General features: G+C 35.4%; 1 protein-coding gene and 1 long non-coding RNA gene across 2 annotated transcripts; one reads left to right on the plus strand and one right to left on the minus strand.

The window, feature by feature from the left end:
• Nucleotides 1-329: 329 nt before the first annotated feature.
• Nucleotides 330-4361, minus strand: LOC147539358 (uncharacterized). The gene is made up of 5 exons (XM_086642090.1): nt 3715-4361; nt 2534-2686; nt 2313-2454; nt 1370-1611; nt 330-606 (listed from the first exon to the last, which is right to left on the minus strand). The coding sequence occupies exons 1-5, from the start codon at nt 4123-4125 to the stop codon at nt 400-402; spliced, it is 1155 nt and encodes a 384-aa protein (XP_086498216.1). The 5' UTR covers nt 4126-4361; the 3' UTR covers nt 330-399.
• A 3593-nt stretch (nt 4362-7954) lies between these two features.
• Nucleotides 7955-9733, plus strand: LOC147539359 (uncharacterized). Its single transcript, XR_015225758.1, has 2 exons — nt 7955-8184; nt 9190-9733. It is a non-coding gene; the product is annotated as an uncharacterized LOC147539359 (long non-coding RNA).
• The last annotated feature ends 5776 nt before the right edge of the window (nt 9734-15509 follow it).

Below are 15509 nucleotides of genomic sequence, written 5' to 3' on the forward strand. Positions count from 1 at the left end.
TTTGGGCTTAGGAGCCATTACAGGAGGTAGAGAGAGTTGTTGAAGACTGAAGTTGGGATGCTATAAATGAATACAAGAAGAAGACCTACCAGATGGTTGGGATGCCCGAGTGACTTTATTATTATTATTTCGATCTACGTAATGCATGGAAACGTTGAGTCTCCCCTCCAAGTACACTTCATGCACTTAATACCCGTGTCATACTCTTTCTAGTAATCTACACTTCAAGCTGTAATCTCTGCCAAGAATGTACATTAAACAATGGAAAGGCACAAATGCATAATAAACACTTGCAGTCCAAATGTAGAAGGATTCGACTGGGACGGAAATTTTGAAGAACATAAAAGTTAGTAATTTGATTCTTCTTCAACATCGGATGGGATAAGTTTCAGTTATTCACTAAAAGTATAGCTTGATAAGTTCATCACTAACCACAGATGGTGTTAGAACACCTAGATCTGTAAATAGAAGTGTAAGATACTGAGGTGGTGTGTAATCTCTTGCAGATAATTCTACCTCCACCCCTTCTGGTATTGGCACACCAAAATCGATTGGACGTAGAGCTGGAGTTAGGTCTTTCTGGTCCAAAGGAAAGAGCCGTGCAAACTGCAATACAAAAAGAAATGAAGATATTAGCGACAAAGCATATGCTGGTCGATAAGATAGCATCGACATATGTTAGAACAGAAATAAGATTTACCGTAAATGTAAGAGAAACAACAGCTAGTCATATATCCTAAATTAGAATATGAAGGTATTTGCTTACGATAATCAAGCCTCCTTGTGTCAATTGGTTGATTGCTAAATCAACCATGTTTTTCTTTTGTTCTAAAGATGGATTGAGCGGGTTAGAATACAAAATTAAGCGTTCAGGTTATTTTTCTATTCCCTACATCTATTCAACTGAGTGTGACTTTGGATTTTGAGTCTTACTTGTTTTGTATAAAGGCACAACAATTATTTCAGATTATTTCAGACAATAGAATCTTAATTCAGATTTATTTCAAATGGACTAAAAATCAGTTCTATCAGTCATTCAAACAACAAGTCAAATCTACAAGTAAGATAAAAGGTAAACGCTCTGAAATCTGACTTGAGAGAATACACATCTCGAATCAGATCTCTAATATGAAACTGAAAGAACAAATATACACACACAGCTTCAATGGTGAAGTTTAGTATTCTACTTCCCACCAATTGCAAGGCCTAACCACGAAAATACTCAACTCGACAATAACATTGTTCAAGTGGATTGACATCATTTTTTCTTATTAATGTATACCTTCAAAGTTTTAAGAAAGTGGGTAGACATACCAATTTGACAAATATGATTTAATCGCAATAGATAATTAAAATTTCATTTACGAACCTTATAGCTTTCAGCAGCAACATAAACTGGTTTGTTCATGCTGTGAGCCACTAATGCAATTTGGTATGTTCCCATCAAGTTAATTATACCTCCACTTTCGACCACCCCATCAGCCCCTACAAATACCATGTCAACCTCATCCATTGAATAAGCCACTGCAGAATCCATGAGAAGCTTTACAGGTACATCAAGTTTCGCTAGTTCATTCGACAATCTTAAGCCTGTTCTGTCGGGCCTTCCCTCTGCACATCTCAAATCAAGTTAATCTAAGTTTCCAGTTTAACATCAATTACTTAACAAGATGGATCTCTCACTTTTCAATGGTCCCAAGTATTTAAAAAGGAAACCCTTCTGCTCCGTTTCTGATATCAGAAAATATTATCCTACACCATCTGCTAGTTATGGTGTTAGAGTGGGAGATGTTGAATGCACCAAATTTAGGTGGGATCACCCAATCTGCCCGACTACCTCCGAGATCAGATCAGGATAGGGGGTTTCCAAGCCAATGTTGCTGTACTTTAACTTGAATGATCAGAGTAGAGTTTATGGCCTTTGTAGAAAGAAAACAATCATACATATATACGTGTGAATTGGAACTTGGCTGAGTTACTTGCTTCAGATTGGTGGGGATCAGTGATCCACCCATGTTCTATATGGGGCCAAACCCTGCTTCCAACTGCTTAGCACCAAGAAATGGTCACTCAAGCACACCAAAATTCAGATGCGATGAATTACATTTTTACAACTAGGTAGCTTCTTTTTTCCCATTTCTTACTTGTGCACTCAAACATATTAGAGACTTATCACTAACATTAAGATATCCCACAAGTAGGGTCTCCTGGCAACATAACCTTCTATTATGTATAAATATGTATAATCGATATCAATATTGAAGCGTAAAGGTGCAATCAAGAGCCACTTACAAAAACTTAATAATACAAACCTGTGCATAAAACGCGGAAGAGCTTCTTCTGTTGTGCAGCAGTCTTCAAAACTTCCAGTACAACTCTTGACAATCCATGCACCAAAATGGTACACCCGTCGAATATAAAGTCCTGACTAAGCATGGCAATGGTTGTACGTGCCTGAAACATGAATTTTGGATGAAGAAATGACATAAGAGAGGAGATTAAATATTTCATTAAACATAAGCAGCCTATATACCTTGCGAGATATCTCACCAAACTTTTCCCCACGTTCGATTAAGCGAGACTTTGCAGCATCAAAGTCCTCGTATTCCAATGCCGAAGTTCTTGTTACATATCGCATGAAAAGATCACATCCAGCTGTCAAAGAGATGGAGGTGGTATCCCATGACTGAATGCACAAATAGAGTAACAACTTCAATATATGAAACAAGCAAACAATAAAGTAGATTTGTACTTCTCTTTGAACCATTATCCAAACAAAAGACAATCCGGTGCGAGTATTATAGTTCCTTTTGAACTAAAGTTGATCAACTGAGACTCGATGGAGAAATTTTCACCAAACTAGTTGAAGAAAAAAAACCATTGCGTAGGCAATATAGTCTATAAGCAGTTCCAATCAATAGAACTCAATTCCCTCAAAATCATGGTAGGTATCAATTCATTGAAATCAACATTAGCGTCAATATTGAGTTCGTCGTCAATTTGTTCAATGTAGAGGACAACATGAGAGTGATCCAAGAGTCAACTTGTTAAATTGCAGAAGGATATCAAAATAATACATTATTTAGTATCACTACAAGAACATTTGGGCTATTGAAATGGCTTCTAACCAATTTCCTAAGAAGGATGGAAACTTCTAAATGCAGTATCCAATGGATTACACGCAAACATCGAGTTGGGGTTTCTTCAGTAGGAAGTCGTTCTGCCTAACTAAGACTGCTTATCAAGCTAACAATTTCTTACACTACAGCCCCGAGATCCGGGTTGCGGGAAATGCAGCAGTTTCGAACTTAGATGAGTGCAGTGATCAATCATAACAAACATGTTCTATTCCTTTTAATTGCAACCTAACCTAGATTCTTCATTTTGACAATAGTTCGACATAAGTACAGCAAAATAAAGCATGAAAACAGATAAATGAATAGATCCTAGCTTTAATTGTTTAAGAGCTCAGTTTCAATTCAAGTGAAAAAACACTAGACGTTCTAAGCTAGGTATTTAATAGATAGATACATGATACAACACATAATCCATAACCTCGCCTCAATACAAGCAATTTCCAATAAATCCTAGCTTTAATTGTTCGAGGAATCCCAATTTTCAGTCTTGAAACATATTTAAAAAAAACCCTAAAACTTTGAAGTATTAAACCCTAGACAAATGTACTTGGAGAAAGAGAAAAAACCCTAGACAAACCTTAAGAGAATCAGAAGCGGTTTTGAGTTCATTCTCAAGCTCCATCATAGTCGTAGCTTTACTAGCTCGAATTACAGAAGCTAAAGCTAAAATAGCAGCAACAGCTTCAGCAAGATCAGGTTGTTTCCTCCAATTATTGAATTCATCAGTTACACTAAAAGGTTTATGAGAATCATCAGATCGAATTCCTCCTTTTTCAGTAGTAAAATCAACAGAATCAAATTCAACAGCAGCTTGAGCTTGGGCAAGCCAATCACTTGTAACAACACCATGATGAGCTGCTCTAGTTTCGTAGTAAGCAGAGATATTAGAAGGATTAGGGTTTTGAGGAGGTTTTCCAGACATTGAAGGAGAATTTGTTTTTCTCTCCTCTTGTTTATCGAGAATGAATGACGCTGATCTTCTCCACATTTATAACCACTCTCTTTCTTCTCCGGTTTATCTTTTCAAATTCTTACTTTTTAGATTGAGATTGAAGTCTCCGGTGAGGAATGGCCGGTTTTATTCGAACCTAAAAAATGAAAAACAGCATTTCTGTACAGTATTTATAGGTGCTCTCCATACGGTGGAGTGAGTTTAGGGGTGGGAATCGGTTCGGACCGGGACAGACTTGCTTCCGGTCTGGATGGAAATCCACTTTTTCAACCAAACTTTTAAGGCTCGGATCAGTCTAAAAAATCAACTCCGATGCACTCACGACCCCAAAATTTATGTACGTGGGAAACACGTGTGTGGACTTTTTGTGTGTCTGTGAAAATTGTGTGTGATCTTTTGTATGCCCGAGACACGTGTATGAACTATTTCGAAATAATTTTTTTTTTTTTTCAAATTTTAATTTCCCACTTTTCTACCAACCAATTAATTAACGGGATTACAACTACTTGATTGAAAATTTTAATCTACTTAAGTTCGATTAAATAACATTGATTACAAATTTTAATCTACTCAAGTACGACTAAACAACAATGATTACTAAAGATAACTAGGAGGGGTTTCTTGGGTCTTGTGGAAGACCAGTCATATAAGCATCTCGCATTGCCTTAAGCATTCATGCACCATCTTCGTCGAGAGTCTTAGCATCAATCATTATTAAGCATATTGCATTTTGTGGGTCTTGTATTCTTTTTGTATTAGTAATTGTTCTTATTAAACCCGTAAATATTCCTCTTGAACCCGTGCATTATCCCATGGCACTCGTGCATTTTTCCGTTGTATTTCCACAACTGCATCCATTGCAATTGCTCTCCGACGTGCTTCTTTGTCTCTCGCTTTCCAATATCCCTCATTTGGAGCTTTTGAAGAACCATTGACTTCTTTGTCTTTAGCTGTCGAATTTTCTCCAACTCCGAACATTTGCTTTGGTTTGTTTACAACCAATTGGTCTTTCCTCCGTTGGAATGGAACTAGAATCTATTTTGTCGGATGTTGTCTCACCTTGCATTTTCGACATCCGCTTGTTATGTGTCATCAAAATTTTGTAAACATGTTCTAATTTAAAGCTTTTTCCTTCGTGGTTTTTTTTAGAAGTATCAAATGCTTTATGAAACAGAAAGAAACAGAATTTATTTTAAGTTTATATTATGAAGTAAAAAAGATAGAAATAAAAGGATTAAAAGTTTGAATAATTACCCGATCATAAACGTTTTTCTTGTTTTTTTTAACTTTCTGTACTAGCATCAAAATAGAAATGAAGCTTTGACATTCAGAGTTTATCTCACTGAAACGAGATTTACAACTCCTGAACGTACGCTCTGGGACCGCCTTTGCATTAAATTCATCTGATATTTTTTGACAAAATATTTTTTATTTCTTCTAGTCACCGCATCATATGTGTTTTTCAAAAAATAATGAACAAGTGAAATATCTTCATCTTGTGCATACGATACCCGGGAGTTGAAGTCGTGTTTTCTTGCACACATGGATCATCAAAAGTTTCATAAAATATCGAGGGTATGTATGGTGATGTTTCTTTGATATCATCATTCCCTAATTCAACAAACCGGAAATTAGGAGACAACAATTTCATAAAACATTGGTCGGACATTTGTTGAACATCTTTGGGATCCATTATATGAACAACAAAATTAGAAAGAATGAGAAACAAATTGAAATAAATGGGAGAGATAGAAAGAAATAGAGAGATAATTAGAGAGAATTGAGAGATATATAGAGAGTGGCGAGGAGAAAAAATGGGTGCAACCCCTGTTTATAGGGGTTGAATCGTTGAACTCATTTATGGTCGTTGGAGCAAATCCAACGACCAAATCTGATCTCAAACATGACCCTTAGGGAGTCTAATGATCATGTTTGGCCCTTCAGTTAATCCCAAGCTCAGCCAGAAAAGACGCTCACCGGACTAGTCGGCTGAGGCCCAAAAATTGAATTTTGGGCCTCAACCGACTGGTGTTGGAGATGCTCCTAAAGCAAGTCCAACCCAAGAGGGGCTTAGGCCTAAAACCACTTTTACTACACAAAATTAAATCAAAAGGCTCAACCTCAAAAACTCAACTACAACCCACAAGGGCGTAGGCTTAAAATTAATGTATGTGTGAAATACGTGTGTGGGGTTTTTGTGGCCGTGCGGAAAACATGTGTGAGTTATTTTGAGTTTTTTTTCGAAATTCAATTTTTTTTTTAGAAACCAACCTAATTTCAGTCGTTGGAGCAAATCCAACGGTTATGTGGGGATAGGGTTGGGAATCGGTTCGGTCGGTACCTGGCTCTAACTTCATCAGATTGGTCGGTTTCGAACATAAAATGTTGGTGACCACCTATTTACTCGGGCGGTCTCGGACGATCACTTTCAAGAATTATTTGTCCATTGACCGTCCAAGACCGTTTATGTTATCGGGGCAGTCGGACACCGAACGGTCTCGGTCCAACCTTTCCAAATAAAATTTTGCAAAAACTTATAAATCGTTTTCATTACTAGACAAACAAATCTACACGTTACAAATGAAAAAGATTAACAAAAAGTAAATAAATAATAATAAAAATTAATAATAATAAATTTAAATTTCATAATCATTTGGCAAGATATAATTAAGACGTGTGTTAATCGTCGTTGAATCTACCTTCACATTTTCAATAACATACATTGTTTGCCACTATAAGGGTCAAGACAAAGCACATCCTTGGATAATATATTGTTGAATCAAGGTTAGCTTCACGACAAAACCATACCAAACCATTAGAAATTGCATCAGATCAACATATTGACCTTGTTTGCAAAAGAAGAACTCCAAAATATGTCAAATTATATAAGTGAACTATCAAAAAAGGAATAACAAAAGATGCAGCACAGTAGATAATAGGCACTATAGAAAAGTCACAAGTTTGGAAGTCTACAAATCAAATTTTATGGGATTGCATCCATCACCACACCTTTGAATGCTATAACATCTTGACATCATTCGAAATATAACAAGTACCTACAACATTACAAAACTCTTGGGTGCCCACGGTCATTAGGTTCCTTTGAAGCGGTTGGTCATTCGATCCATTTGAAGTCGGTTAGCGGGCGACCTCCCGACATGAAATTTTAACCGAGACCAGCCCGCCTACTCTTTCGGGCCGGTCGGGTAGTGACCGTTTTGACCGCCAGGCGCCCACGGCCCTTTTTTCTGTCGGACGAACGGATCGGGTAGCGCCTCCGGATTTTTTCCCACCACTATGTGAGGAGAAGCCCTCAGTCGACAACTGATGGCTTGCTTAGCGCTGAGCCTCAACTTCAAAAGACTCTACACAAGTCTATCTTAATTGACTAAGTCTTTACGCCACACAAACTTTTCTTTACGCCTTCAAAATTTTCCGTTGTGGCGGCTACTTTTTGGGTCTGCCGACAAAGAATTTTGACCAAGATCGTCCCGAATACTCTTTCGGGTCGGTCGGGTAGTGACCGTTTTGACCGTCAGGTGCCCATAAGTCTTTTTTCTCTCGGACGAACGGGTCAGGTAGCGGTCTTCCGGATTTTTTTCCCACCACTATGTGGGGAGAAGCCCTCAGTCGACACCTGATGGCTTGCTTAGCGCTGAGCCTCAACTTCAAAAGACTCCACACAAGTCTATCTTGACTGACTATGTCTTTACGCCACACAAACTTTCCTTTACGCCTTTAAAATTTCCCGTTGTGGTGGCTACTTTTTGGGCGTGCGATACCCCAATAAGCTTCAGAGCTTATTGGCCCTACAAAAGCCCAATAAGCTGTCTGAGCTCACGGCCCTCCCAGGCCCCAGCAAGGGTAATTAACCCCAAAAAGAAGAGGGAATGCTATAAACCCTAGCCATGGCGATACCGAAGTAGCGATGGGGTAGATTTCATTTATCTGCCTCAACAACCCTAATCTTGTTAATCCTCCAATTCCTTTACCCGCAAATCATTCTAAAGTTCTCATGTTCTCGCATTCAAAGATGTTCAGAGCTGGAAATCGGCATTACTAACCTTTAAATCCAAAACTACAGACCAATTCTAGGTGAATTTGAATTCATTTCTCTTTTTTTATGCTCATTTTTCAAGATTTTCTTTTTAATGTCTACATAAAATATCAATCTTTTTTAAGTAATCAAGGGTTTTCTCATTTAAAAAATTTGTTCTTTTCCCTTTCAAGTAAATTACTACACTATGCTAGTGTACAAATAAAATGAGAAAATGAAAGTAAAAGAAACCCTAATGGTTCAATGAAGAAAAAACCACATACTTCATAGGACTAGGGTTTTATTTATATGAAAGTTGGTATGGATGCTTTGTAGTTCATTTTGAGTATTTAACTCGCAGCTGGCCGAGCTGGTTAGCTTTAGTAATGCTAACACAGTAAGTTATTATCAGCTGCAAAATTCATAGGAGCTAAAACCAGCTCTTGGCTGCAGAAATCTTCGCCGTCGAGATTGATAGAGCTCTATATTCAATAACTCAAATGTACATTAAAGAATGATAATCTTTATTTATTTCTTTGTTTATAGGATCTGAAAATTTGTGTTAATGGTAGTAGTGCTTAGACAGTGTTATTATCCTTGTTTACATCATATGTGTTTGTTTTTATCCACTTTTTGTTGGTGTTTTGGGTTTATCTTATGTTCATCTTCTTCTCTCAAGAACTTGGAATCCAAATATAGAATTTTTCACGTACACTACTATTTATATTGTGTGCATTGTATATGGTAAGAGTGTAAATGCCTAAACGGTAGCCTACAGATCAAATACGATTATTTATGCTTTAAAAAGCGTCGCCTAGGCACTGATTACATGGAAATCGGCTATGAGCCGATTGATAGTCAATTTTAAAGCCCGACTTAAATCGGTGCCTGTAGCCGACTAGTCCCGAAACGCCTAGTTGGCTGGGCCCCAAGTAAGCTATCTCATATCCGATTCCCAACAAGATATCCGACTAATACTTATTTCCCTTATTTGAATTATTGAATTCGAATGTAATAGGCTTATCAGATATTTAGTTATCTAATTGAAAAGTTCATCGTAGCAGGTCTGTTGCTTACCTAGGATATGGTGGAGCTCGGATAAGGCTGAGCAGTAAGTGCTTCTAGCAAGTCTAGAGAATCATGCTTGAGAACCTTTGTTGGGGGAGTTTTTGTGAATCTTTCAAAGAGGGAAGTTACGAGGAAGTCAAAATTTCAGCATCTTGCTTCTTACAAGGAGTACTGCCTTCAGTTTGCCGAAGGCACAAGTGCTTGTTTTGTGGGAATTGCCTTCGATTGATAAGAAGGTATGTTCTTAACACGAAATCAGTAAGAGGAGGTTGAGTTATAAAACCACCTCCGGCATAACCTTGAAGAACAAAGTTCGAATCTTGTTGTTTCCAAATTTTTTTCTTAAAGTAGAAATATGTAAATTTCAAGTTTGTATGTAAAATACTTTCGCACTGTAATTATTAACATCCTTAAAGTGTAGAATCTGTAAATTTTCAATATAACGCAAACTGATTTTGTTTGGTAATGGTTATTCGAATGGAAAAGCATTTGTACCAATAAAAGTTAAACCAAGTTATATGGACTATGTGGGGATTGTTCGAATTTATATTTATACTTCGAAGTTCTTAGGGTATGTTATTTGTCAAGAATTTTTAATTAAAACTTCAAAGTTTCGAAATTCTGAGCTTCTCAGAACTTTTAAAAGATTTTATAGACTCTAAAATTTTAAAGAATAAAAAGTTGAAGTTCAGGAACTTGAAACTTGGAAATGAATGAAAAACTTAAAGTGTGCCAAACTCGAAAAACAAATTTTATATAGATTTCAAAATTTAAAGGTAGTGATTGAAGTATATTTCTGCAGTATACAGAGAGAGACTAAAATTTTATTTGAGAACCAATATATAAAACAATGATAAATGAAGCTTTATCATCCACACCTTATCATCATTTCATAATAAGAACTAAACTCGATTTTGAAGAGAGAATCACAAATATAGAGATAAGTTCTTAAGAATTTGGGATTGGATGTGAGGAAGAGAACGACGACTATTATAAGGGAGAAAAGAGAAATAGAAGATGGGCTTGAGTTGTTTATATCCCCAAGAATTTTCATGTACACTCGTGTAGAAATATCTAGACCTGCAAAGTTCCATCTATTTTATTTTGTTGAAATAAGTTCCATCTATTTAAATAGACTTTAAAATTAGAAAAATTGCAAAAATAGCCTCAAATGTTCTTGTCCTCAATTTTAGGCTAGAGGTTCTAGATTTCTCTAAAAAAAAAAAACGAGTAACTCCGTCAGTTAGAAGTTCAAAAAAAAAATTCTGTACCAATAATGATGATTTTAAAGTTCTTTAAGAGTTTTGGACTAATATCACTGTACATCAAAGTTCTGAAAAAAAAAATAACGCGGGGCTGTTATTCGTTCAGACCTTTTTACTAGATTTTTTTTGTTCCGGACTTCCAAAGATTTCACAACTTCAAAGTGTTCTGGCACATAAATGTTCGAAACTTTAAAGGTTCAGAAACTTTAAAGTTTGAAACTTTTAAAGGTCCGGGACATTAAAGTTTTTAATCATTAAGTTCGGAAACCTTTTTACTAAAAACTTTGAAAATCAGGAATTTTTTTGTTAAATCAAATTATATTATTTCAAATCTTAGTCGTCCAAACTAATGTTTGATATTACAATGAACGTTATATTATTTTAAGAGCTAAACTTTGAAAAATTATTTTAGAATGAAAGCTCAGGACGTTCCTATATTACTGGCTATAATATTCCAATAAATAAAATTTAATTTCTATGTACAAAGTATTATTTTAGAATTTAAGAAGAAAATAAAAAGGTAGGCTCCCAAAATAAATACTAAACACATAGACTTCTTCGACTCGCGTAAAAAAAAAAATCAATTGCTTATATGAAAAAATGATTTTTTTTTATAAGAGGTGGATGCTATGGAGACAAACAAATTATATTAGGAGTTCGAGGGGGGAAGAGAGATTTGAGATAAGGAGAAATCAACAACATTAAAGAGATTAAAAAAACATTTTTAGGTACACCCAAAGTACGAATTCAAAGATCCACCTGTTTAGGTGGATCTTTTAATTTAACTAATTTATGAGTAAATTTGTCTCGAAAAGTCCTTGGGCCAGATCTTTGATTAAAAGTTCTTAATTTTTCATAAAAGATGAATAACGCGTTCTTTTAAAATTCTTAAAAAAAGATCTGAACCAATAACACGAAACTTTAAAGTTCTTAAATAAAGATCTGAACCAATAACACAAAACTTCGAAGCTCGTAAAAAAAAGCCGAAACCAATAACGCCAAACTTCAAAGGTCTTAAGAACTTTAAAGATCTGATAAAAGGTCTGAACGAATAACCCCCACTTAACTTCAAAATTCTGAACGAATAACCCAAAGTTAAGAACTTTGAAGTTCATTATTATTGGTCAAGTAACTTTTTTAGAACTTCGAATTCGACGTTATTAGTTCAGAATTTCTTTTAAGAACTTCAACGTTCAGCATTTTGCAATTGTTTTTTAAACTTTTGAGATTTAGGGTTGTAGGTTAGAACTTCTTCTAGAACTTCTAAACGACATGTGTGTGCTGGGTGAGGGGCAACTTAAATTTCTCGTGGGAGCCTATTTTAAAATCCTCTTGGGTTACCAATTCCAAAAGAGGCTCCCAAACGAGGGGTTTGCAACTTAGATTAAATGGGTTTTACATGTAGGAGGTGTGTGCTGGGTGAGGGGCAGGGCAGGGCCAGGGGGGTTTAATTCCAAAAAAATAAAACTACGGAATTGTTTGCTCCGAATTTAGTAGTTCATCCAGTTTTTGAAATGGATGGTTTTAAGAAGATTTAAAACATAAATTAATATTTAAAAAGATTTAGAGATAACTTAATAATAAACGTTAGGAAAACAAAAGTTTATAAAAAATAAAATAATAGGTGAGATCCACCTACGGGTGGGAATCAGTCCGGGTCTGGCCGGTCGGGCTTTGAAACTCTATGTACAGTCGGACTTTCGAGTTTCAAATTATCTCCGTCGAAATCACCAAAATATTTCTATTCCGATGGTACCGAAATTTCTGTCGAAACTAAAATTTAATTAAATTTCTCTTAACAATGTTGTGTCAAGGGCACTCATCACTTGGACAACAATATATGTATCTATATCTATATTATATACTTCAAATACTTTAAAAATATATCTATATATATGTTATACATGCATACATAAATACATACAAGCAAGCATACATATAATGTGCATAGGTATTATCATATAAATGGATGACATTATTAAGCGGGTTATGTCGGTTAAAGATTATCGGGCGGGCTCGGGCGGGATGTCGGGTAGCACTTCAAAACCCGTACCCGACCCGTTGATCTCATTGGGTCGGTCGGGCTAAACCCGCCTACGGGTTTCGGGTACCCGTGGGTTCTAACGGACTCGGGTACCCGCGACGAGTTTCGGGTTTGCGTACTTTTTTTCCAGCCCTAGATCCACCCTAAACCATTGAGCCTTCCGAGTGGCTAATTGGGAGAGGCTGAGAGCCTCACAAAATTGGCTTCCAGGCTCTCGGGGAGTCCATCCCGAGGTTCATCTGTTGGGAAATTTGACTGGGAAGAGCCTAACCTTGACAATTAGGTTTGTTCTAAGGGTAGCTTTAAAATTCTAAAATATTTGTATGAGTGTGTACATAAGAAATTTTGGGTAGAAACAACTCAAACATTATTTTATTTCTATCCCCCGCAATAATCGTTTCTTTCTTCTTCCGTTCTTTGTCTCTGTGGTCGTACTTTTCGCACTCTCTTATTGAAGAACAAAAATTGCAGTCAAAGAATCCAACTAATCTCCAGGAATTTCTCTTTTTAATCTGTTATTTTCTATTTCAAAATAAGTTCAGTTCGTGGTCTGAAATGATATGATTAGAATTTTGACAAAGTTTTCATTACTTACTTTTATAATCCATGATACGTGAATCCACTATAAAGTTTTGTTTTGTATTATCACCTTATAAGGTTTTAGGGTTAGCAACATTGTCATAACGACTCAATAAGGTATTTAGTTTTCTTCGCATCGTCACTTTTATAGTGGCATCACGTAATTTTTTTGTGCTATTTTGTTAAGGTCAAAAGAAGGCGGATGACTATGAAGATGACGAGTAAATAAACAAACATTTTATTTGTGGATCTTAAGATAATGTAGTTTTCTTTTAATCTTAACCACTAATTTGAGCAACTTAAGTTCAAAGTTATCCCTTGTAAAGTTCTAGCCCAAGATTTGAGGATTTTGAAACTTACTAAAACTTCAAAATTTTCTTCTAAAATCTAGTAAATCTAACAACTACAAATTTATGAATCTTGAAGCTCTAATTAAAAGTTCTCTCCTAAAAAATCATTTTAACTTTAAGAATTTGGAAAATTTGACTAATCACACACAGTTCTCCATTATTAACACATAAATCAACTAGATGGGTTGCCACCCAAAATTGTTTATTTTAAGCCGAAAATAATTAGAAAATAAAGATCTATTTCCCTTTCATTATTTTAATGACCTTTTCATATTGGGGAATTTGGCCAAAACTCCCTAAGAAATTATGACTTTGGTTAAAAAGGATTCATCAAAGTTTTTTAGGCTTCACCTCCCTGATGGCAATTATGTAATTTTCAATTTCAGTAAAAAGACCAACATAACCCTAATCTAAGAAAATACCTTGCAAACACTTTGCACTGCCTTGTAAACACCTTGCACTGCCTTGCAAAGCCTTGCAAACACCTTTCAGAGCCTTGCAAACACCTTGCATGGTTTTTGCAAACACCTTGCAGAGCCTTGCAAACAAATTGCAGAGCCTTGCGAACACCTTGCAGAGCCTTGCAAAAACTTTGCATGACTTTTGCAAATATCATGCACAACCTTGCAAAGCCTTGCAAAGCTTTGCAAATACCTTGCAGAGCCTTGCAAACACCTTGCAGAGCCTTGCAAACACCTTGCAGAGCCTTGCAAACACCTTGCAATGCCATGCAAATGGTTTTCAAATTAGTTTTTGAATTGATTTAACATAAAATTTGTTACAAATTATTATATTTTGTCTAATAGAATGTTGTATCGAAAAACTAGCTAAAACCCCTACAAATTCATAATAGTCATTTTATAAGCTCTAGCACCATCATTTTACATTTCTTCGAAAAACTTCCAAAGCTTTCATGAAATTCTCAATTTGAACATAAATACCAATCATGATTGACCAAGAAAAAATATTTCTCATAGGCATTTCATCTAACAACTTTATAGCTATTTCAACCAACCTAAGTCTTGTATAACCAACTAAAGTTGCATTCCAAGCAACAACATCTCTTTCAAGCATTTTATCAAACACATTGCTTGCATCAACTATACTTTCACAACTTCCATATAAATCCAACAAATAAGTTTGAACATAAACATCAAAACCAATAAATTGTCATCCATCATTCATAACTCAATGAAAATAAAGCAATGAAGAAGTTGGATTATACCTTGAAACACTATCAAATTCTCCTTTCATTGAAAGTATATAAAACTTTCTCTCCCTAGAATTTAGAACCAAAAACTAGATCAAACCCCTTAAAAGCCTCTTCAAACAACAAGCAAATAGATTAAATCACCAAAACCTAAAAACATCAACCTATCTTATAGCCAAAATCGATTCAAACCCCAGAAATTCTAATCGGCGTCGACAATCCAACTTGGTTCGTTCATGAGAAAACTCAAATTTCTGATTTATTAGTTAGATTATTACTAGGTATTTCTAATTGAATGAAGGGTATTTTTGACTCTTAAAAAGTTGGTGCCTTTAAAAATGTCCTTCAAGCCTATTTTGATAACTTACTTGGGGCCTAGCTAGTTAAAAAGATGCGTTGTCTTTTTAACAAAAAAATACTAGAAATTGGGCCTCCGGCCCAATTTCCTGTTTCATATTTTGTTGTAGGTCGAACAAAAAGTATAATTTATTGATCCCAACTTTTCTTTAGCCATGATTGATGGCTTCCACATGGTTATGGAAGTTATTTACAAAATCAGATGTTTAATTTTTTTTTTACCAAAATATTCAACACCTCATATCATTTGTAAATATCACAAATATAAAAGAAATAATTGTTAAATATCTACTTTTTTTTTTTTTTTTTGTTGAACTTCTTAAATATCTACTTGCCCATGTGGCACATGTATGAATATAATATATCTACATCTTAATCTGTTCTTTTGGGAATTGCGATTTTTGATTCTTTACTGTAATAGAGATGAAATTTATGACTTATTGGTCTCTTTTCATTAGATAACCTGTATTGAACTACGGTTATATAGTCTCAACAGAAAAAATTGATAATA

The sequence above is a fragment of the Eschscholzia californica genome, unplaced genomic scaffold (assembly GCF_041429995.1).
Source record: "Eschscholzia californica isolate CP2 unplaced genomic scaffold, dmEscCali1.0.p SCAF_5, whole genome shotgun sequence".
Lineage (NCBI taxonomy): Eukaryota > Viridiplantae > Streptophyta > Magnoliopsida > Ranunculales > Papaveraceae > Eschscholzia > Eschscholzia californica.

Coding starts and splice junctions, on each gene's coding strand:
- LOC147539358 (XM_086642090.1), bottom strand. CDS start 4,125: ATGTGGAGAAGATCAGCGTCATTCATTCTCGATAAACAAGAGGAGAGA. Junction 2,455..2,533: donor TTGGTGAGATATCTCGCAAG/GTATATAGGCTG, acceptor TTCATGTTTCAG/GCACGTACAACCATTGCCAT. Junction 1,612..2,312: donor CTTCCGCGTTTTATGCACAG/GTTTGTATTATT, acceptor TGAGATGTGCAG/AGGGAAGGCCCGACAGAACA.